The sequence below is a fragment of the Oryctolagus cuniculus genome, chromosome 5 (genome assembly GCF_051225735.1).
Source record: "Oryctolagus cuniculus isolate XC-2025 breed Fujian yellow rabbit chromosome 5, ASM5122573v1, whole genome shotgun sequence".
Classification (NCBI taxonomy): Eukaryota; Metazoa; Chordata; class Mammalia; order Lagomorpha; family Leporidae; genus Oryctolagus; species Oryctolagus cuniculus.
Genome location: NC_142871.1, coordinates 154,313,093 through 154,336,916, shown reverse-complemented (window position 1 = coordinate 154,336,916; position 23,824 = coordinate 154,313,093). Strand labels below are relative to the sequence as shown.

At 44.9% G+C, this 23,824-nt stretch overlaps 1 protein-coding gene and 3 non-coding genes across 14 annotated transcripts; 2 read left to right on the top strand and 2 right to left on the bottom strand.

The window, feature by feature from the left end:
- Window positions 1-12,020, top strand: ZNF311 (zinc finger protein 311). 11 transcript variants are annotated; one of them, XM_089334415.1, is made up of 9 exons: window positions 1-239; window positions 459-646; window positions 1,500-1,583; window positions 1,739-1,806; window positions 2,099-2,180; window positions 6,314-6,405; window positions 6,730-6,856; window positions 7,414-7,518; window positions 9,860-12,020. In XM_089334415.1, exons 4-9 carry the CDS (start codon window positions 1,798-1,800, stop codon window positions 11,371-11,373), a joined length of 1,929 nt encoding a protein of 642 aa, XP_089190541.1. In that variant the 5' UTR covers window positions 1-239; window positions 459-646; window positions 1,500-1,583; window positions 1,739-1,797; the 3' UTR covers window positions 11,374-12,020. The 11 variants fall into 11 exon arrangements, with proteins under 11 accessions (XP_089190541.1, XP_069930475.2, XP_017200413.3 ...); XM_070074374.2 differs by lacking the exon at window positions 1,500-1,583; XM_017344924.4 differs by having other exon boundaries at window positions 1-646; window positions 1,572-1,583.
- Window positions 12,021-13,834: 1,814 nt separating this feature from the next.
- On the bottom strand, window positions 13,835-13,916 carry TRNAL-AAG (transfer RNA leucine (anticodon AAG)). Its single transcript has one exon. It is a non-coding gene; the product is annotated as a tRNA-Leu (tRNA).
- Window positions 13,917-15,545: 1,629 nt separating this feature from the next.
- TRNAF-GAA (transfer RNA phenylalanine (anticodon GAA)) lies at window positions 15,546-15,618 on the top strand. Its single transcript has one exon. It is a non-coding gene; the product is annotated as a tRNA-Phe (tRNA).
- Window positions 15,619-17,709: 2,091 nt separating this feature from the next.
- LOC149126807 (signal recognition particle RNA) lies at window positions 17,710-18,007 on the bottom strand. The gene has a single exon (XR_016234864.1).
- Between the last annotated feature and the right edge of the window lie 5,817 nt (window positions 18,008-23,824).

Below are 23,824 nucleotides of genomic sequence, written 5' to 3'. Positions count from 1 at the left end.
TCCTAGAGAGTCACCGGAAATGATTATTGGCCGATCTAGGAAGTGGAGCTAGTCCGTTTTTCTCGTTTTAATTTTTTTGGCAGGGGCAGGTTCTCCGGAGATAAACGAGATCTGCAGCCGAGGGGTCCCTGGGCTGCTACACGGAGCCTAGAGCCCGCGGAGGCGCGAGTGGGCAGGAGCCCGGCACCGCCACCCGTCTCTCGGACCCAGCCTAGGGTCCCCGGAGTTGCGGTCGAGGGGTGGGGCATTGGGGTCTGATTTGGGCAGGTGGTCCTCTCGGTTTCCTCCGGCAAACGGGACTTTTGCCATCCATTTTTCCTACCTCCTCCCACTTTTGCTCCCTGGATTCTCTGACTTACTCTTTTTTATTCTCTTCGGTTTTCATTCATGTATGTTTTTTCATTCATTTATTCAGCCATCCTTTAATCCAACTCCTACTAATGAGGGCTGTGTTTTAGGTATTCTGGGAATACAGCAGTAAACAAGACAAGACGAAAATCACCACCTTCATGGAGCCTAGAGCCTACATTTTAGCGAGGGTAGGAACGACAGTAAACAACAGAGCTGGTAGATAAGCAACTTAAGCACCATGTTGGAAAGTGATACAGCGCTATAGAGAAATAGAAGAAGAATTCATATGAAGCAGGTAAGGCATCTCAATATTGGAAGGAGGGGGTAGATTGGAATTTTAAACATGGTGCTTAGAGTAGACTTCCTTTTTTCTTTTTTTTATTTTTATTTTTTTGACAGGCAGAGTGGCTAGTGAGAGAGAGAGACAGAGAGAAAGGTCTTCCTTTGCCGTTGGTTCACCCTCCAATGGCTGCCGCGAGCCGGCGCACTGCGGCCGTTGCACCGCGCTGATCCGATGGCAGGAGCCAGGTACTTATCCTGGTCTCCCATGGGGTGCAGGGCCCAAGCACTTGGGCCATCCTCCACTGCACTCCCTGGCCACAGCAGAGAGCTGGCCTGGAAGAGGGGCAACCGGGACAGAATCCGGCGCCCCGACCGGGACTAGAACCCGGTGTGCCGGCGCCGCAATAGACCTCCTTGGGAAGATGCCCTGTAAGCAAGCATTTGAAAGAAGGAAGATGATTAGCTGTGGGGTGAGGGAGACAGTCCTAGGATGAAAGTGTGCTTCTAAGAGGGAAAGAAAGGTCCGAGTAGCTGAAGGGAATTACGCGAAGGGGAGAATGATGGAGGATGACGTCAAGGGCAGTGGTCACATCCTGAGGACTTGTATACCACTGTTGAGGACTTCAGCTTTTATTTTAAGGTTGAGCCACTGGAGAGTTTTGAGCAAACAGATGACGTGACCCAACTTAGGTCGTAAACAGACCATTCAGACTGCCCTACTAAGAAGAAACAGGAAAGCATGGAGACCAGTCAGCAAGGTGGTAATGGGTGATGGTGGCTCAGACCAAGTTAGTGGCAGTAAAGACTGAATTGAAGATGAGTTAACATTTTCAGTTTGTCTAACTGTGCTCTCCCATCTCCTGCAGCTCTCCCCCTCTTTGTGATCCCCTCTGTTTTTCTGTGCTCATTCCTGCCTTTTCTTTTCACCAAATATGCAGGGAAACAAGGGGGTGAGTGACAGCTGGCTTGATGTTGCTGATAGTCCCCAAATCCAGGGCAGTGTTTGACACACCAAAGCATAGAGCAGCTGTCTTCTGGGTCGGGAAGGGGCCCCTGACTGGCCTCTCCGAGACCTGTGTCCCCCAAAGGAGACTGCTCTCTACAGGAACCACCTGATAATTTGTGTGGAAACTGAGTCTGACCAACAGGAAGACTGGTAAAAAGATGCAGCAGGTAAGTGAAGGAGCGTCCATAAAACATCACTGGGAAGAAGAAGTGAGTCAGACAAAAAGGAAAGCGGCAGGAGTGGTGGGCTGGACTGGCGTTCTGGAAGCCTTTCCTTTTGGATATCATTTTTACTGCCTGTAGTTATAGAGAGTAAATAGTTCCATTTGTATTGTGCCCCCACCCCTCCTGTATTTCAGAAAGAGAGAGTCTTCATGGATAAACTGTGGTTACTTGTATCTTTCCACATATTTTCCTCACCTCCATAACCTCCTTGAATTCATTCTGCACCCTGTATTAGGTTGTACTGTCAGATGGGAGTCCAGGTCTACCAAGCCAGCTGTTTTGTACACCTCCTGATACCCAGCTACTTCAGGAAACAGGTGAGGCTCTGAGTATGTAGCAGGAGTTGTGGATCTCAGAATGAAGTAGGAACACAAAATGGGTGGAAAATGCTTTCGTAGGGACCAAAAATGTGTTAATTAGTAAGCACTTATGCAAAGTCTTCTGTAGTTTCTGTACCAGACTTGGATCAGAATTGACAGTAAATAAATTATTCAGCTTTTGCCCTAATCATTAGCCAGATATGGTCAAAGATTCATGAGAAAAGATTCTACAAAGCAATTTATCAAATATATACATTAATTCACTATGTGTGTAATTTTACATATAATAAATATCCTTTACATTTGTACATAATTATTTACACATATAAAACATGTGGTATAATCCAAAAACTCCTATACAAAGTAGTGATTACTATTTTGCCAACTTATAAAGTTGGAATACATAGGGAGCCACATTAAACTACTGTTCAACATTGGCATCCCCTATTGGAATGCCATGTCAAGCCCCCACTACTCTTCTTCCATTCCAACTTCCTGCTAATGCACTTGAGACAGCAGCAGAGGATGCCTAAGTACTTGGAGACCATGGTAGAGTTCAAGGCTCCTGGCATCCACCTGACCCAAACCTGGCTTTGACTTGACTTGTGGCCATTTGAGGAGTAAACTAGTGGATGAGAGATACCTGTCTGCCTCTGTCTCTCCCACTCTCTGTCACTTTGCCTTTTAAATAAACAATTCTTTTCTAAAAAAAAAAATTTGAGTGTGTATAATTAGTCTTCTGATGACTTTTCTGGAACTCTGAGATTTTTAAATTAAGGAGTGAGTCCCTGGGAAATATAAGATAAAGCAGTACGAAAAGAAGGAGTAAAGATTTTCCCATAAAGCTTTGAGGAAAATGAAAGAAGATGAGTTAATGGGAGGCTAGGCTCTAGAAGTGCTTGTTGTTCTAAAAAACAATCTGTAAAAGTGAAATTGACACTTTGAGAAGCAATGACTTTGTACAGCCCTTGTCTTGACTGTTGAGGAACAGTTTTTTTTTTTTTTATACTATTTGTTGAACTCTTTACTTAACAAAGTCAATCGTATATTTATAAAGTTAATTTAAAATACATCTTGGTAAAAAATAATAGTGGGAATAGGAGAGGGAGGAGGAAGAGAGGTAGGAGAGTAGGTGAGGGGATGGGTGAGGTGAGGTGGAGGAGAATCACCATGTTCCTAAAGCTGCAATTATGAACTGTATGAAGTTAGTATTCCTTAAATAAAAGGTTTCGGGGGTGGGGGGGGACTTAAAAAAAAATAAAAGAAATTTTAAAAAAGGAGCACTCGTTGTTGACATATGAAAAAGAAAGTGATTAAAATTTGTAAAATGGGAACTGATGGATGTGGGACTTAAAAGATGCTGTTTAGCAAATCTGGAGTCATACAATCAGATACAGAAAGGCACAGACTTCTGGACACAGGTCTGTGTGCACCCAGGAGGCTTTTTGTTATATATTATCTGCAGAAAGCAATGTAAGATGTCTCTCAGCATGCTGTTAAAACTTGCAGAGCGATCCTGAAATGTCTACTGTACAAGGAATCGTAAGTGAACATTAATAATATAGAACATATTCTTTTAGATTTAGAAGTAGAAAATAATAGGTATTGTTAAATGTGGGTGTTGATTTTTTTCACCCTCAATGTAAAAATATTTACACTCTGATGTTCATACCTCACCCAAGACTCCCAGTCCTCTTTCTCTCAAAAGGTCTTAAATTGTCCTCCCAATTCATAGGGGGGACCATAAAGTTACCTAATATACAGTGTTAATGTATTACTCTCGTTCTGTAAGATGCTTTACAAAATGGTTTCATGTTGTTGTTTTTGTATGTCACCTGTCTTCTAAGTTCATTTCTAACTTTAGAGGAGAAACTGACCTTTCTTTTTTTTTTTTTTTTAATATGAGAAACTGACCTTTCAAATTCTAAAGCTACAAAAAGAAAGCTTAAGATTTGCTGATTTAACAAAACTTTCCTAGTTATGCAGATGATATGGTAAAAATTAATTGGGATGTATATGAAGGAGAAGTTTATATTACATAGGTATTTGCTTTTGTCACAGTCCATCCCATGATATACTTAAGACTTACATATTTCATCATAAGTAAACTTTACATAAAAAATAATGTAAATACTATGGCCTTTCAGATAGATGGATATATATATATATATACATATATATATATATAAAGCAAATACTGGAAAATGTTAATTGTAGAATATAAGAAGTTGGTATACAGATCTTTACCTTTTTTAAATTTTTCTCTGTATTTGAAGATATTCATAATAAAATGTGGGGAAAATTCCAGTTGAGAGCTTTGAGTTTATTGATGCAATAAGGAAAAGAACAGTTATATAACATTATAAGAGAAAACGTGTGTGCTGTCAACTCCCTGCTGTCCAGGCGAAGTTTTGTTTGTTTGTTTGTTTGTGTGTTTGTTTTTTGTTTTATAGACAAAGAATTATAAAGTAATTTGGGGCTTTTAGAGTGAGATAGTAGAAAAACTGACAGGAACCACTGTAATTGAGACATGGGCTTAATCTTAATCAGAACCTAAGAGTAGCCTAAACCAAAGAAGAGTGTTCTTGGAAGATTTCTGTGGGAAGAAATAAGTCTGGTTCTGAATTAAGGATTGGGTAAAACTTGAACAATAGTTTCCTGAGCCTGAGGCCAAAGGGTAATCCTAGACTCTTTCTAAATGGTGATTTTGACCCTGCCAGTATCTTAACAGAGGAAATAAATTATTCCAGACTTTGGGATGTATAGACAATCAAGAAAGATAAGTCACCTTAAACATTGAAGCTACAAGGTTCAGATGGCCTACAAGGAGTAAACCAGGACTCCGTTAATTTGAACTTAAAACTGTACTTCTCATCCAATCCATGTAGATTATACATAGACACTTGGCCTCTCCAATAAATTTTTTTTTGCATTTTATTTATTTATTCATTTGAAAGGCAGAGTGACAGACATTTTGGTTTTCTTCCAAAATGACCACAACAGACAGGGCTTGGCCAGGCCAAAGCTAAGAGCTCAGAACTCCACCTGGGTCTTCCATGTGGATGATAGGGATCCAAGTACTTGAACCAACATCTGCTGCCTCCCAAGATGTTCATTAACAGGAAGCTTGAACCCAGGCACTGCAGTGCAGGTTACAGATGTCCCAAATGGTAGCTTAGCCACTACACCACAACACCCACCTTTTTTTGCATTTTAAAATGCTGTGTAGCTCTGTACTACATTGATGTGGGAGGATGGCTGTAAATATGAGAGAATTATGAAAAACCTCTCAGAATCACATGGGAAGGTTAAGCCACCACCTGAGATGCTGGCATCCCATATGAGCACCATATGAGCAAGTCCTAGCTGCTTCAGTTTCCATCCAGCTCCATTCTAATGCATCTAGGAAGCAGAGGAAGATGACCTAAGTGCTTGGACCCCTGCCACCCATGTGGGAAACCCAGTTGGAATTTCAGGCTCCTGGGTTCAGCCAGGCATAGCCTCAGCTGTTGCTGTCATTTGGGGAGAAAGCCAGTGGATGGACGATCTCTCCCTCTCTCTCTGTAACTCTACCTTTCAAATAAATAAAATAAATCTTTAATAACAAACTACACAGAGGAAGACAAGCCATTAAGTAACCTAAAGGAATAAGCCTTGGGCCTATTCCTGGACATTTCTGTTCAATACCTTTGCCTGCCCTCCATTTCCTACTTCTCCTCCCCACAGGCTTTTGAAGGAAATGACTTCAGTATTCAAATACAGAAAGAAAGGTCATCATACAAGCAGGTTGTGATTTGGGCCTTTTTACCTGATCATGGCGTGGGGCGGGGGGTGGGCAGACACAGAGGGGAAAATAAGATTACTCTAGGACGAAGACCACAGAAAAGCATGTTAATGGGTGAAAAAGGAGGAGAATTCACTTGCAGCTGGCTTTGCTGCTATTCTGTGGCCCGATGCCCAAGCCGGAAGCCGAGACTAGAGAAACAATGGAGAAGTGGGATCCTGTGTGACGGCAGACTTAACTCCTGGGTTAAAGCTTCAAAGTGTCTATGCTTGAGAAAGAGAAAGAAAGAGAAGAGGAAAGCAAAGGTTTTGTGCCAGAAAAGCTTGATTTATTTCTCTTCCCTCAGCTCTATCAACTCCTCAGTATCCTGCCTTTGCTAAGGATGGAAGCCAAAGAAACCTTCCAGCCACAGAAACCACACTGATGAGCCAGGCCCAAGTAAGTCCCATCTGTGCTTCCTGAAAATACATCATTATCTCCTAAACATGGCCTTATTTTCCCTGCATTGTCTGGCTAGCCAACTCCCAAATCAAGGTGGTCCCTCTCATAAGGGACATTTTGTTGGATTGTTTGTTGGACACTTGTGGATTGTTTGCTCTTTCATTAATCTTTGCTATTGTAATCCCATGTTTCTTTTTATCTCATCGCCAAAGTCCACCTTTCACTTCTGTAAACCTTCCACCTACAAATTCCTTTCTTCTGCCTCTGTTTCCTAAAGAAACTGGTATTTTCTCCAGGACTTCAGAAACATGTTGTTTTCAGGAGTCAGTAGCATTTGAGGATGTAGCTGTGGACTTCACTAATGGGGAGTGGCAGTGTCTGACCGATGTTCAGAAGCAGCTCTATAAAGATGTGATGTTGGAAAACTATGGGAACATGGTATCACTTGGTAAGGATCTACCCTGCACTGGTCTTGGTGCCTTCTTATATCCTTTTTCCTAACTGCTTTATTTATTGATGTATATGGGGGTCCCATTGAAAGTCAGGTCCCTTGTACTTTATCACTGCAATCTCATCCAAAAGTTAGGGTTCTCCATTGCTTCTGTTACATTGCCAGCCTAGTTGCTATTTTCTGATTCTTTGGAATGGAGTTCTGCCTGGGTGAAAAGGAGACACTTAGCTTCTACTTTCCCTAAAATCTTACTTCCTCAACCTCTCATCTTCCATTAAGTGACTGAATTCAGATCCTAGTAGTGAAGGGCCTTTTCTGACCTGAAACAGACAGTCTTCCCATACAGACTCTCATTCCCCTAAAAAGAACAGGGAAATACACCCAAATGACTGTCTCCCAGGAAGTCCCTATACATGTTCTTTTCCATGTTACAGACCCCTGATAAGCACTTTTCTCTGTCCACGTGATTCTCCATATGCAAAGAGGGGGATCAGGGCTAAGTGTTAGGACAGTTCTGTACTTGTTATACCCACTCTTCTTCCTTCTATATCTAGGATTTGGATTTCCTAAACCTCCTTTAATTTCCTATCTGGAGCAAGAAACAGAGCTCTGTGCTCAGGATCCATGGAACAGGAAGTCCCTAAGCTGTTCCTACTCAGGTGAGTGATAGAGAAGCCTTTGTTCCCTGCCATCTTCCATATGCCATAACAGTTATAGAACCTTCTTAGTGGAGTGGCATCCATCCTGACAGACCCAGAAAGAAAATTCATGCCTGATAATTTAGGGAAAAGAAACAATCACAAAAAGCTATCAAGGCAGTTATTCTGTCATTATCTAATTGGTTCTTTGCAACCTGTGTAATAGAGGTTTTGCAGCTTGACCCTCAAAAAATGCTCAGAAAATTCATCTCCTCTCTGTATATCAGTTATTATCAGTTATTCCAGTGCTCACAGAATAAGTTGAGGAAGGGGAAGGCATTCTAGGCAGAGGAAATAACGTGTAAGAACGTTTTAAGGTGTTCAAGAGCATGAACTGTGAACAGAACGGGCAGAACAAAAAATTTGAGGTAGCCAATAGGAAAGGAGCAGGAGCTTTAGAAAGGGGCAAGATCATTGTTTGAAGGACTTTTGTTTGTTTGTTTTTGAGATTTGTTTGCTTTTATTCTTATAAATGTATTTATTATAATTTTATTCTTATTTATATAAATTTCTATATAAATATTGTTATAAATTCTATAATTCTATATAATAAATTCTATAATTTTATAGAATTTTATAGAATTTATTATATAGAATTATAGAATTTATAATAATTTTATTCTTATAATAACAACTAACACTAAGTACTTTAATGTAGCAAATGCTTTATATATATAGGCTCATTTCATTATCATGGGTATTCTAGAGCCTATTTTATAGATAAACCAAGTAAGGCAAGAGGAGAGTTAAGTCATCCTGCCAAGGTCACACAGTTACTGAGTGTCACAGTTAGAATTTGAACTCAAACAGTTTTCCCCCAGAGCTAGGGCTCTTGCCCATATTCCCTACGTCCTCTTAATCCTGGTTAACTATGGAGTGTCATTGGCATGTTCTAAGCTAAAGAGTGACGTAATTAGATCTTATTTTTAGAAAGAATAATCTGGAAGCAGTGTAAAGAGTGGGTTGGAGGAAAGCCAGCCCAAAGGAGTATTGCAGTTGGCTAAGAAGACTACACTAGCAGTAGAAATGGAGAGGAAAGGCTAGAGTTAAGAGATAACAAGATTTATTTGGACCCTTTGGGTGCCAGCAATGGAAATTGACTCACCGTAGCTTAAGCAAAAGGATGTGAATTTGTTTACTGCTCGGGGTGTGTCAGGGAACATACGGGCAGGTATGCATCAGGCTGTAGAGGAGATTAGGTTGCCATCAAACCCCTGTCACCAACTGTCTTCTCTGCTTCTCAGACCAAATGGCAAAGTATTCCCTGCCTTGTACTGTATAGCATCCCACCACCACTGGCTCTCAACTCTAAGTGCTAAAGCAGAATTAGCTACTCTCAGAGTCAGGCCTTCCCTGTCCTCAGATCATAGTTCAGAGTCAAGGATGAGAGAAGCTACCCTGGTGTGCGTCAGGTGTTGCTCACATCTAATCTATGTCACGTAGCAGAAATATAGGGGCTCTTCAGGACCCACTCTTAGGGACAAAGCAAATACTTCCTGGAAACAGACCACATCAACATTTGAGCACCCACTCTGAGGCTCACTTCACAGGTGGAATTTGTGAAAATGAAAGCTGAGTAAATATGAAGGTAAGGAGAGAGAGTTAAAGATGATTTCCAGTTTCTTGGCCTAAGTGGGTAGATTTATGGAGTTTCCATTCACTAAACTGGAAGACTCAAGGAGGAGTAGGTTTTGTAAGAATTTTTTTAGGTTTGTTGAGTTTAAAATATCCTGGGGTGGCCAATTTTGGCACAGTGGTGACGAAGCTGCCCACAGTACCCAGAGTGCCTGGCCTTGAATGTCAGCTCCACTCTGGTTATACTTTCCTGCTAATGTGCATCCTGGGAGACAGGTAACGACTCAAGTACTTACTTCCTGACCACCCAGGTGGGAGACCCAGATTGAGTTCTGGGCTCCTGGCTCCATTCTGGCCTAGCCCTGGTTATTGCAGGCATTTGGGGAATAAAGCAACAGATGGAAAGTCTCTTTCTTCTTGTCTCTCTCACTCTCTCTGTCTTATTCTGTCTCTTCCTTTGTTTCTCTGCCTTTCAAATAAAATAAAACTAAATAAATGAAAATTAAAAAAAAACTACAAGCTAGCCAAAAGAAGAAAATAATTTAAAAAAAATAAAGAAAGAAAGAAAATATCTTCTCATATTTCAGTCTGTCCTGATTTTTGTCCACAATGTCAGCAATTTTTCCAGCATGGAACTGTCATTTACTTTTTAAGCAGCTTCGCTTAGCTTCACTTCTCCCATTTCACTTATTTCCTTTTCTGTGACATTTTTGTTTTTCTGTTTAAGTATCAACTGATAGAACACTGCCTGGGAATGAGAGGGCAAGTTCAGAACAAGAGGTTTTCGAAAACAGAGATGTCTTCCAGCTGAAAAGTAGCAGTCTTCCCAAAGTTATTTCCTGGGATCCTGAAGTCAGAGAAGTTTACGTACAGTGTGTCAAACTAAAGACTCCATGGGAAACACCTTTATGGGGGAAATGGACAGAAGACAAAGATGGCTCTGAAGAAGTAACTTTCAGTGAAGGAAAGAACCAGAAGGTACGTAGTAAAATCTTCAGTTCAAACTCAAAGCATAATCCATATAATAGAGTTCATACAGAACAGCAACTCCATGAACATGCCAGATGTGACAAAGACTTCATTTGGCGTTCAGACCTAATTCTCCATGAGCAAATTCATTCTGGTGAAAAACACCATGTGTGTAATGAGTGCCGGAAAGTATTCAAGACTAGAAATCAGCTTTCTGTGCACCTGCTAATCCACACAAGGGAAAAGCCCTTTAACTGCATACAGTGTGGGAACAGCTTGAGTAGTAGATCAGCTCTTTGCCGACACAAGAAAACCCACAGTGGGGAGAAGTCTCACGTGTGCGGGGACTGTGGGAAGGCCTTCACAACCAGGAACTGTCTCAGGAACCATCAGCTCATCCACACTGGGGAGAAGCCCTACAGCTGTAGTGACTGTGGGAAGGCCTTCCCGTTTAAGCAGTCCCTTACCATCCATAGTAGAATCCACACTGGAGAGAAACCGTATGAATGTGAGGAGTGTGGGAAGGCCTTCAGCGGAAGGTCAGACCTCACCAAACACAGAAGAATCCACACTGGGGAACGCCCTTACGAGTGCAGTGAGTGTAGGAGGGCCTTCAGTCGGAGCTCGGACCTAAACAAGCACATGAGAATCCACACTCGAGAGAAACACTATGGGTGCCCCCAGTGCGGGAAAGCTTTCGGCAGCAGGACTGAGCTCACCAAACACAGAAAGATCCACACTGAAGAGAAACGATACAAGTGCGGGGCCTGCGGGAAAGCCTTTCGCCATAACTGTAAGCTCAGGGCTCACGAACAAGAACACACTGGGGAGAAGCCTTTTCCATGTGGGCTCTGTGGGAAAGCATTCCAGGATCAACACTGCCTTACCGTCCATCAGAGAATCCACACTGGAGAGAAGCCTTATATATGCCCAGAGTGTGGCAGAGCTTTCCGGGGGAAGTCCAACTTCACCATCCATCAAAGAATCCACACTGGGGAGAAGCCTTACAAGTGTGATGTGTGTGGAAAGGCCTTCCACCACGGCTCTGTGCTGCAGCAGCATAGAAGAGTCCACACCGGTGAGAAACCATATACATGCGATGAGTGTGGCACCTCTTTCCGTCAGTGCTCAGCCCTAATTGGACATAAGCGAATTCATACTGGGGAGAGACCTTATGAATGTGAGGAGTGTAGAAAAACTTTCCGAGTGAGCTCAAATCTTACTAGGCATAAAAAAAGAAAACATCAAGTATGGAGAACCCAGGAAAGTTGATTAGAGTGAGAAATCCCACTCTTCCAGTAACCATTTCCTGGAGCTCAGTAGTCAATATCTTGACCATCAGTGCCTGAGTGGAATGACTGGTGTTTACACTTTCCATTTCTCCTTCATCCTCACACACTGGTCCCCCTTATCTCCCAGGCTCATTATTCCCAATTTCCTGAACCCTGAGTGTAAGATCTCCAATGCATTGTCCTTGAAACTTCCTACTTAGTATTATTTCTTCAGCGAGCACATTCACTGCTAATAGTTGATCTCTTCATCAACATAATAAATACTTACCAGTGCTTAGTATGTGCCAGGCACTGTTCAAAAGGCTTTACACATGTTTAACTCATTGGATGTGTATAATGTTGTCCATGTGAGATAAGGAATTTGAGGCATAGAAAGTTTAAGAAACTTGCCCAGCATCATGGTTATGTCAATTCTACATATCGATGAAAGCTTCACAATGATCCCTAGATATCAGGGTTCAGAGATCTTCCAGGTTAGTGAACGAATTGAAGTGCTGGAATGGTGGCTCACCCAGAGAGGCACAGACACTCCCAGTACTCCCCCCATAGCTTCTCCTAATGTAGTTCTTCCGTTTGGCTAATCTTGAGTTGTTCATAAGAAACTAGTAAATAAAGTGTGTTCTTGAATTCTGTGAGCTGTTCTAGCAAACTGTCCAACCTGGAGAGGGGATCACAGGAGCCCCCAATTTGTAGCCAGTCAGGCAGAAGTACTGGAGGTCTGAGATGTGCTACTGGTACCTGAGTAGGGACAGCCTTGTGGCTGAAAAGCTAGCTGCCTCATTTTGCATTTTCCAATTTTACAGTTCTTTATTTTCCTTTTTTAAAAATAATTTTTCACTTATATTAGGCAAACAGGTTTCATGTATTTCATACATACAGCTTTACACAGTGACATACAGTAAACTTAGGTTTACTCAGAAGTCAGAAAAAAAGAAGGCATAAAAAAAGAAAACATCAAGTATGGAGAACCCAGGAAAGTTGATTAGAGTGAGAAATCCCACTCTTCCAGTAACCATTTCCTGGAGCTCAGTAGTCAATGTCTTGACCATCAGTGCCTGAGTGGAATGACTGGTGTTTACACCTTCCATTTCTCCTTCATCCTCACACACTGGTCCCCCTTATCTCCCATGCTCATTATTCCCGATTTCCTGAACCCTGAGTGTAAGATCTCACAAGGTCTGAGCCCTTGACTTGTGGGGTCTACACTAACTCCCAGTAGTTACACAAGAATGGAGTTTGTTCAACACCCAATTGGTGTCCTGGGGAAACAGAAAATTCATTGTTGGTAAATAAAAACACTATAGAGACTCACGGTACACGCAGGAGAGAGAGATCTGTGGAAAACTCCGTCTCAACAGTAACCCCTGGGAACAATGTGGTGACTGTCCTTCCGTTTATCATAGAATGCATTTTGTTTTCTTACTTATTCTTAGGTCTGGAACATCATTCAAAGCCTACACACCAACAGCTAGCTCTCTCTTAGTAGAGCTATATACCTTATTTGGGCAAAAACATCTAATGTTTAGAACCCGAAAAGAACCCCACTGAACTCTCAGTTCTATATACAGGGGCCCTCTGTGCTGTCCCCGCCATGTCCTTTCCACACCCTCCCTAGTTGGAACTCTCAAGCTGGTAGGAGGGAAGGAGGAGATCAGGGAAACCTTTCAGAAGGAAACAACTTCCAAGTTAAGACCTGGAAAAACAGAAAAACAATGCGATGTGTACATAAAGAACTGCTCCGAGCAGAGAGAAGGCATCCCCAGAAACCACAGAGACTTAAGAAGCCAAGGAGTCCCCAGAGGAGCCGTGGCATTTGGCGCTGGTGGAATGTTACCTGTGGTTAGGAAGCAAGGCAGGGCACCAGTGTTCCCCCCAGCCGCCTCTTCTCTACTCCATAGAGCTCGGTGTCCAAGCATGGAGTGAGCCTGGAGGAACAGCAGATGATTCTGAGCATAAATTATTCCTTTATGTCTTGGCTTACAAATTCCACGAGTCTGACATTCACTAGTTCTTAAGAAAGTGTGTGCAGCGAAGGTATTTTTTATATTACTCGTTGCTGTACCCACAGGGCCAAATATATTGGCCTCTCAATAATGGAGAAATCGTCCCCAGGGACGGTGATTTCTGACTTCTGAGTAAACGTAAGTTTACTGTATGTAACTGTGTAAAACTGTATGTATGAAATACATGAAACCTGTTTGCCTTATACAAGTGAAAACTTATCTTTTTAAAAAAGGAAAATAAAGAACTGTAAAATTGGAAAATGAGAAATAAGGCAGCTAGCTTTTCAAAATAAGATATAAGTAGCACTTTAAATATGACCTGAAGTTTGTTAGTCTTCCTGCTGTGGAAAAAAAATCAGGGGGCTGAGGGCCTCATAATGTTGGAGATGAAAACTGAGAATGAAGTGCTAATTAATTCCCAAGAATGAAGAAAAACCTTGGCAGCGGTGGGATTCGAACCCACGCCCCCGAAGAGACTGGAGCCTTAATCCAGCGCCTTAGACCGCTCGGCCACGCTACCACTTCCGGATGCCTATCTTGTCTATGTTTTCCTTATGAATTAATCGGGCCTCTGTGTGCCTTCGGGCGCTGCTCCTGACTGGGACCTTTTGTTGGTGGGCACTGCTCCCCGCGGAGGCCGCCGCCCGGCTGGAAGTCGGTGTGGCGGCACTGTGGCTCGGAGCCCCTGCCCCGCGGGTCTCCAACGCAGGGGGCGTCCCCCTGAGGCCGGGTGCCGAGCGAGTTCCACGGCGGCGGTGGCCGCGGGGGCTCCCGCCAACCCGTCGGACCGCGTGGGCCCCGATCGCACGTGGCCCCGGTCCCCGCAGAAGCGCGCCCGGCGCCAAAGGCGTCGGCGAGCCGCGCGGAGACGCGGGGCGGCGCTGGGGCCCGGCGGCGCGCTGCCCCGAGGAGAGGTCGCCTCGGGGGTCCTGGGATGAAAACGCGGTGCGCACAGCCGGGCGCGGTGGGGTCGCCGGGGAGGCAGCGAGCGGAGCCCAGCGTGGCCGTCCGTGTCCGGGAGAGCCAATGCGGCTGAGGGTTTGCATCCGCTATTCCCGGAAAACGAGGCCGCTGAGTGTCCCGCGTCGTGCTGGGCTCTCCGAGTCCCGCGGCCGTGGGAACACCGCCACCTCTGTGCGACTTAAAGCGACAGAAATCCCCGCAGCTCGACCCGCAGGAGGCGACGAGGTGTTCAGGGGAGGCGCTGATGCGCTGCCGGCCGGAGTCTCGTCTTCTGAGGGGTTTTTTGTTTTTTCTTTGATGACTCTCCCTTATTCCATTTCTTTGAAGAATATGCAAACGCAACTTGTGCGTTCGTGGGAAGCAGGTGTGGAGGCCTTGGGAAGATCCCGCCGTCCGCGAGCGACGCGGGGTCGCCTGAGGGAAGGGCCTGCAGGCGGAGCAGACGCGCGGGGAACGCGCCCCGCTGCTGCTCGCTCTCCACAACACCTCAACTTAGCGTCCGCCATGCGTCCCGCTCGCTGGCTCTCCCCTGGAAACCTGACGGCACTCGGGACAGCGCCGGGAACCCGACTTACACAATTGGCAGAGAGAAAGCCGTCCAGACAAAACAGGGAGGGGAAATTGACTCACTCGGTCTCCAGCCCGCCTGACGTGCGAGGGAGGAGAGAAAAAGTGACGTTCCCTGACCGGGAATCGAACCCGGGCCGCGGCGGTGAGAGCGCCGAATCCTAACCACTAGACCACCAGGGAAGTTAGAAGAGTGTTTGAGCAAAATACTTACCAGTTGAAGCTAGTATTACTATGTACATGATTTTCCTCTCCCGGTTTCTCAGGGAGCGAGCGGAAACCCATTTTCTTGTCGCACCAACTTCCTGTTCCGCACTAAACAATAAAATCTGGAAAGCAGAGGTGGCAACGCGGAAAAGGGAATTCGGCCGGCGCCTAGCTGGATAGCGGGGCCTCGGCTCGTCGACGTGGGAACTGAACCGGAGGGGAGTCTCCCGGCAGTCCCGTCACGGTGATCGCTTCCCGTCTTTCATAAAATGGTCAGTCATTCGAAGACACGGAGCGTTCTTAAATTTATCTTTGGTTCCCTGAGAATTCTTGTCATGGTGTTTATAAACCCTTTAATAGAAAACCAAGAGATAAAGTCATTAGAGTTTATTTCAGAACTTCTGTGGGCGGAGCCGAAATAGCTCAGTTGGGAGAGCGTTAGACTGAAGATCTAAAGGTCCCTGGTTCGATCCCGGGTTTCGGCAGGTGACTTTTTAGAATTTATGATTAAAAATTTTCCTTTATAAACACAAAAATACTCTTTAGATTCTAAAGAAAAGCACAGTTTTCTCAAAATAGAAAGACCCAAAATCCCCTTCCTCATCTCACTAGACATAACAGAGACAAATGTGCTGAAGGAGAACTACTCATCCGCTTTTGTTGTATCTAGTATCTTCGTTCTTGGCTTGAACTTTGTTCCCTTTGGTCTATGTTCCTCCTTCTCCAAAGTTAGCCCTTCTTCATTCCCATGGAGTTATTACAACAGTTTTGAGCCGAAGTCAGGACCCTCAAAGGACTCTTTCTCCCATTCTTTCCACTTCGTGTACCACCTTGCCTCCACCCGGGTCTTATTCTCTGCCAGCTTCTAAAATTCACGCAAAGAGGGCGGGTGGGCCAAGTAGATGAGAAGGAGAGAAGTTTGATATGAAGGCTATTAGTTACATTTTATCACTGACCTTGAGTTTTCTGAATTTAATATTCATTAGGTGAACTTTTATGCAACCCTAGAGGACAGAGAGGGATGGCAAGGGGACTGCAGGAAGTTTCTAGAACAGGAAGTCACTTGAGTTTAATTGAAGAAGCGACTCCTGGCTGGAGGTGGGGCTGAGAGCTGTAGAGCCCTGCAGGAGAGAAAGCTAGGAGAATCCCCATTGGCATGTCCCAGCATCTTCCTGTCCATGCAAGGGAGACGTTTTCCCCATTTCCAAGAGTACTTCATATTTCCTCGATGTTTCTGACCACTTCCCCCATTCTACTCTGCCCTTGTGTGTTCGCTCTCCCTTCTTTACCTGCCTCTCTTCATCTGCAGAATGCCTCAATCTTCCTCCTTCCACAGGAACACGGGCATCATCTCCGTCTTTCTTTCCATCTAGCACCACCCTTGCTGCCAAAACAGTGTTTGTCTCCCCTTCTTTGCCGCTGTTCTGCTCCCAGGAAACCATTACCATCAGCTTCCCGACTTTCAAATATCTTGGGTCTGTCTTGACCACAGACTTAATTTCGTGCAGGAGGCAAACCTACTGACACCCCTGTGTTTCTGAAGCCCTCCCCCTTTGGGCCTTGGAACTACACGCTTCCCCATGCTTCGCTGTGCTCCCCACTCTAGGCTGCTCCATTTCAAGAATCCCTTTCCCCCACTGGAGGGCTCTTCAGAAATGGCTCCTGCTCCCGGTCCTGACCGCCATCTTTTCTACCTTTTTTTTTTTTTTTTTTTTTAAGCAATTGTGGATTCCTATGCATTTATAAGAAATAGCACAGAGAGATTCCGTGTTTCTTTTACTTAATTGTCCCCTGTGGTAACGCTTTGCAAAACTACAGTGCAATATCACAACTCAGATTATTGACCCTGAGCGTCAAGAAACCGGATGTTTCTATCACAGGACTCTCCTGTGTTGTACTTTCAGAGACACCCTCCTGCCTCAGGCTCGCCCTCTGGCAATGAATCTTTTATTTCTATAATTTTGTCATTTTTCAGGAGTGTTAAATAGATGGAATCATGCATTGTGTAACTTCTTGGGATTGGCTCTTTGCATTCACTAAAATACTCCCAGAGATTCATCCAAGCTGTTCCTTTTTTATTACTGAGTGGGATTCTTTGAAACAAATTACCACAGTTTGAACTTCCTGAAGGACATTTGGGTTGCTTCCCGCTTTTGACTATCGCAAAATAATGCTGCCTTAATTATTTGTGTACAGGTTTTTAACCGCCCCCAAAATTGGGAATTCGGACTTGTGGCAAATCCCCAGCTTGGATTATAAGGTTGTCTTGCAACGCAATTCTTATGCAGCTGCATTTGCAAAATGCAATACAGAATATTGCCTTGCTGCTTGCGGGGAATAAAAAGGGCAGCGTACAGAAATCCCGGGTATATGTAGCCTTAGAAAGTGTTTCTTCTAGTGCCCTCGGAGTGAGGGTTCCATCCTTCCCTGAGCCCAAAACCTTAAGATGGAGCAAAGCATAGGATGTGCACAGCTCCATCGTCAAGTCTCAAGGTCTTCTGTATGCAAAAATAATCGAGGTGTTTGTGTGTGTGTGTGTGTGTGTTTTAAAAAATCTGGAAAAAGCAATCTTCAAAAAGAGACCGGGTCTCGTCGGATGTCCCGGGCAGAACTGCAGGCACTGCTCGCAGGCGCGGTCCCACCGCCGCCCAACACGGGGAGTTTGACCTGCTCCGTGTCCGGCCTGGGCCGGGTCCCCCCTCCTTAGACAACCTGGTGCCCCCGGGCTCCCCCGGGAGCCCCATGTTGGTGCCAGGCCCGGTGCGGACGCCCGCTCCACACAGCACTGCAGCCCCGAACCCCCGAGCACCCACGATCCGCCGGCCTCAGCCTCCCGGGGAGCTGGGACTACAGGCGCGCGCCACCGCGCCCGGCGCTCTCCGGGGCAGCACCGGGCTGCCAGAAGCTGAGCGCCGCCCCCGTCTGTGTGACGCTGCGCGGCGCTGGCCTCAAGGCCCAACCCACTGCCAGCCTAGACTGCCAGAGTGCATGACCGAGCGGAACCGGAGCCGCAGGAGGCCCTGGCGAAGATGGGAATGTGGTCCTCGGAATCTTTGCCAAAGGTCGATTGTACAAGTAGCCATGCGTGTAGCAAGGGAACAGGTGGAGAGCTGTGTCGAGTGTGCTTAGCAAACTTCAATGCTTTTTCTTAAAAAAAAAAAAAAAAAATCACTGGGGCATCTTGCTAAAATGCAGGTTCTAATACTCTTAAGTCTAGGCTGGGGCCCGAAGACTCTGCGTTTGGGAGAAACTCCCAGGTCAGGCCAGTGTTGCTGATCAGTGGGCTTGGTACAAGTTAACAAGGTTGTCCACCTGATGGTTCTATATGTTTCCATCTAACATATATGATGATATCCGTGTGTTAGAGTGAAGAAGAAGAGGAGGAGGAGACAAGTCCTGTCCCACAAGTGAATATGGACTTTTTCTTTCTCCTTTTTAGTTCTTGATCTTATGCATACATAATTTTTCCATGACGCTGTGCAAATACCCTAACATCCGCACAGTGTCAAGGTCAGTACCTTGCCGTTTGTTCAGTCAGTCTTGTCAGCCCCTTGCACTGAGACCCTGCTTTGTACCTGTACACCAGGCTCTCCTGGAGGAACTCAGAGGCAGAGTGCCCTCTTCCTAGTAGCTTATTGCCTGAGAAAGAACAGAAACAAACAAGCCAGTGAGAATTAAGACTTACTCATATGCTCTTCCATAGATGTAAGAGTAGAGTGTGCGAGGCAGGACCACCAAGACAGGAATGATTTCCTGGAAGAGGTACAATGTGTCTTCAAGAGGAGTTGTAATTAAGCAGTTAATTAAGAACCGCGTGGCAAGATCCTTTGCCTGAAGCACCAGCAGGTGCAAAGCTGAAAAGGTGTAAATATCTGGGGAAATCTCTGAGTCTTAGTTCAGTTAGACCTGGCCAGAAAATCAAAGGTGCGTGGACCAACAGAAAAAAAAGATAAAAATAAGGCTGCTAAGAAAGAAAAAGTTACCTTGTGTGGTCAGTAGTTTCCAAAAACCGACCTCAAGGCAGCATCTCTCGGCAATCACACTTTTTTGGTGCTCACCTCACAGTGGATTTTGGCTAACCTGATACAATTCACTGAAGTGATGCTGTGCCAGTTCCAGGCCTAAGCCATAAGAGAACCTGCACCTCAATCTTGAGATGTCCCAGCACCCAGGCACCATGCTGTGAGGAAGTCAAGCGACTGTGTACTGTCAGGACCGTGGAAGTGGAATCCTAGCCACCTCACAGAGTGCATGTATGCAAACTGCCCAACAATAAGCCACCTCGGGTCTGATGAAGTACACAAGGGAAAAGCCACCTCTCTTCAAGGCTGGCTCACAGAGCTCAGGTCTGTTTCCTGTCCCCACTGCCTTCTCTGCAGATACCTTCTACAGGGCACCTGTGTGTGACAGCCCCAGATACAGGAACAATGAGAGGCAGGCAAGGCTTGAAAGCAGACTGGAACAAAGGAATCCAGCTGGAGGCTGTTACAGAAATCCAGGAACAGTGCAGAAGGAGGGGAAAAGGCCTGAAATAAGCCAGTGGCAGTGCTATGGTTTATGCTATGGCTCCATCAGAACCTGGCTGCCTACACTTGTTAGGTAGAAGTCAGATGTGAGCTTATGTGTGTGTGACAAAGGCCTAAGGAGTTGACATCTAGGTCCAGCATCTGCATCTCAAAGTCATCCCAACAACCTTCAGGTGCAGCCTAGTATCTGCACTTGAAACATCCTGCTCTGCCCCTTCTACCCACTAACCATCCTTTCTCTAAGGTGGGGCCACGCCAGCCAGGCTTCCCCTGTCTGATAACTTCAGGGGAAAACTCAGAAAGGAATGTTTTATATTTACATCCAAAAAGTCCTTTGTTCCAGGAGAAGAGGGGAAGGCAAGGCCCATCCCCTTAAAAACCCCAGCCTCAACCAGACTGTGCTCAGCCCTCTGTCTCCCTGCTGAGTCGCCTGCCTGGCCTGGCCAGGTGTATTCTCTCCACTCAACCATGTAACCTCACTCTCCCCCAGTCTGAGCAACTGGGCACTCTCTCTCAGGTTCTGTCTGGAGAGGTGCCCATCCATTCTTAAGGACGTCCCTACCCTAATAAACCTTGCTATGTTGCTTTCCCCTGCTCTCTTTCTCATGCCTGAATTCTTTCTTGCTCAAAGACAAGAACCTTTGCATTCTCCGGTAACAAACTCATGCAGATATTTGAACTCTAAAGTCTTATGTTAAGGTTTGATAGATGAAGGACGGAGACTTGATGGAATTGTGGTGTGGGAGGGGTGGGCCTGGTGGGATGTTCTGAATCATCCGGGAGCTTGCCCTCAGAAGGTAGTTCCCATGAGAGTGTTACCAGTGGGTGAAACAGTGGTGGCAAACATATTACCTCAGTTCTTTGTCTCACCTGGAAGAAGAATTTCCAAGTGGACAAGACAGAGAGGAAAGCGAGACTTATTTAAGTCAGGACCTCTGGCCTAAGGGGCCAGGAAGGGGGCTCCAAGAGAGACAGAACCGGAAGGAGCTGGTGGCATGGGCTTTTTTTTAACACAATTGGGGGTGGGGGGCCTGATTCAGCTCACAATCAGTTACAAGGCAGGGGACAAAACCCATCAAAAGATATGATTTGTAATCTTATTTGCCCTGTCTGGCTTGCTCCTGATAAAACAAAAGGGCCATCTGAGGGCAGAATCACCACTCCCTTGCTATTCTGCCATTCACGTACTAACCAGGCCCCACCCTGTTTAGCTTCTGAGATCAGAGGAGATCAGGCAGGTGCATTCAAGGTGCCATGAGTGTAGACCTCCACTGCTATTCTCATGATGAGAGTGGAAGCTCCCAAGGAGTGGGGCAGGCACTTCTGTTTTGTTAAAGCAGATTTGGGGGAGAAACTTGATGTGGGATTCACACCTTGATCTTGCTAAAGGTAACTTTTTGGGGGCAGGCAAGCATTTTGTACTCTCTTAGAGGGACTCTCCTTTTCCTCATTTTCCACTGGGACCGACCGGAGTGCCTACTGACCAGTCTGACCCCTCACGAGAGAACTGATCATTTAAACTGAATTCAACTCACTTCTCTCTCTGCCTCTGATGTAGGCAGGTAGATAGAATAAAACTGATTAGATTTGTGAGCTGGAAGACCATGCTTTCACCATGCCCCCTGTGTGATCTCGTGCCCCTACGTGATTCCACCTGTATGCCCACCTGCCAATCAGGCTATGTAACCACTCCCCTTTGGAAAAGTCAGGGCATGAGATCACACAGAGGCGTGGTAAAGAAGTGGTCTTCCAGCTCACAAATCTAATCAATTTTATCCTATCTGCCTGCCTACATCACAGGGAGGAGCACAACTTCTCTAAGAGGATACTTGTTTTCTGGAGAAGTAAAATGGGAAAAATAGGAAGAAAACAAAAGAATAATGAAGGACCCCAAAAGTGGTGCCCTTTTGTGATGACCCCAGAAACACAGACTCCAGACCAGGCGATGCAAAAAGCAAGAGGCAGTTTTATTTCTTTTTTTTTTTTAAATAAGTTTTTTTAGACCTACCTTTTTTTTTTTTTTTAAAGATTTGATTTTATTTATTTGAGAGAGAGATATAGAGAAAGGTCTTCCGTTGTTTCACTCCCCAAATGGCCACAATGGCTAGCCGAAGCCAGGAGCCTCTTCCTGGTCTGCCATGCAGGTGCAGGGGCCCAAGCACCTGGGCCATCCTCCATTGCTTTCCCAGGCCACAGCAGAGAACTGGACTGGAAGAGGAGCAACCGGGACTAGAACCAGCGCCCATATGGGATGCCAGCGCCACAGGCAGAGGATTAACCTACTGCGCCACAGTGCCAGCCCCGAGGCAGTTCTATTTCATTGGCGCAAATGGGCCCTCTGCTGCTGCAAGCAGCGAGAAAGAGAGGAGCCCCGAGCAGTCATCTCACACAGCTTTTAAAGGGCAAAACCACAAGATTAACATACTATAGGGTGGCGTAAGTTCATTGGGCAACTAGACAGTTGGGCAAAGTACATGGACAAGGGGAGGGGGTCGTTGAGGAAGAGAAACGGGTGGCTACGTGCCTTAAGTCCTTGCGGTTTCTTTGTTAAGCTTGAGCAAGCACAGGGGAGGGGGCTTATGTACATAACAGGATGTTCTGTCGCCCGTATTTCTGAGTAGTATCTAACTGCTTTCTCTGAGAACCAGTTTACTCCCCCATTTCCCAGGACCAACACTAAGTGGGGGAAAGGCATTTATCATTCTACTTACTAAAGTGTTTATCATGGTTCTATTATGCTTTTTGCAGGGGTCTTACAAATAACAAACCTTGAATCTGGTGCCTCAACACCATTTTCCAGGCAGACAAAGGAATACTGTGGAATGCTAGATGGAATGGTTTCAGGTTCCCATGGTCAGCAGGCTGCAGAGCAGAGGGTGTGGTTTGATGGGAAGCATTCCCTTAACATGCTGCCCTCAGCCCTCAGACCCCATACCATTGCCCCCAGGTCAATGTTTTTGGTGTTTGATTTTTTTTTCATTTCTAAACATTTTTTATTCCATTCTGTTTTTCAAACTTTTTAGTGGAACCTATACCGAGAACTATAGTGTGCATCACAGTTTTTACTTATTTGCAACGCACACTGACATTATTTGGGATTTGAGGTCATTGTTTGGGATTCAGCTATTGCACTAGACCTCAATAGATCAGATCAAAACAGAGTGGAATAACTCATGGTGGGTACCAAGTAATCAAGGTAAACTTTAAAATGGGACAGTTTTCTAAAAAATGAGAGATTGACAACAACCAACAGAAAGGTACCCAGTCTACGAGAGCCAGCACGATGAGGAATGGTCCTCTGCTCTAACCCTGTAGGAAAAGTAATGTTGAAATGACCAATCTGATTCTCATTCAGGTTACAACTCTGTCTGCAAAGCCCACCTTCCCTGTCTGTCTCAGGGAGCATCTTTGTATTTCCTAGAGAGGAGGCTGCCCATTTCATGAACTGCTAATAAAAGCCAATTAGATCTTCAAACTAAACTTGAAGAAATATTGTTCTTTGACAGCATTCAAATACAAACAAACAAAAACCCAAAGGTATAAATTTCTGTTTTATTGTAGTCCTCTCCATTTGCACGCATAAAATATTCCCAAATTAGAGAAGGACATGCTTCATGTTCCATACTTAGAAAATGGGATGTTATAACAGGCAAACCTTTTAACATATTTTTCATGGCCAGTTACAATAATAGCTATGTTGTAGGCACAGATCTCAGGAAGCTATCATCTTCCACTTTTATAAAGTCAAACATTTCATGAACTTCTGCAGCTTTTGAGAAAAATGACCACAAACCTCATTAAGCAAATCACAATCACTTTTAGCAGTGTGGGATACAAAGTGTGCAGGAGACTTAGCATATGAGGGCATTTGTTTCCTTTGGTAAGGAATTTATAGGATGGGAGTGTTGGTGGGAGGGCAACTATGGTGGGAAGAATAACTGTATTCCTAAAATTGTACTTATGAAATTTGTATTCCTTAAAAAATAAAAAAAAATTTAATTTATAGTTTGAATGTAATTTGCTAGGATTTACATATGCACTGCTTGCAAAGATGCAGGTTGATGACCAAAAATCAGCAATTGTTTATTTTTCTGGTGGTTTCATTAAATATTCAAATAAATCATGAGGACAATTTCAATCTATATTTCATATTAAAGTAGGTGAG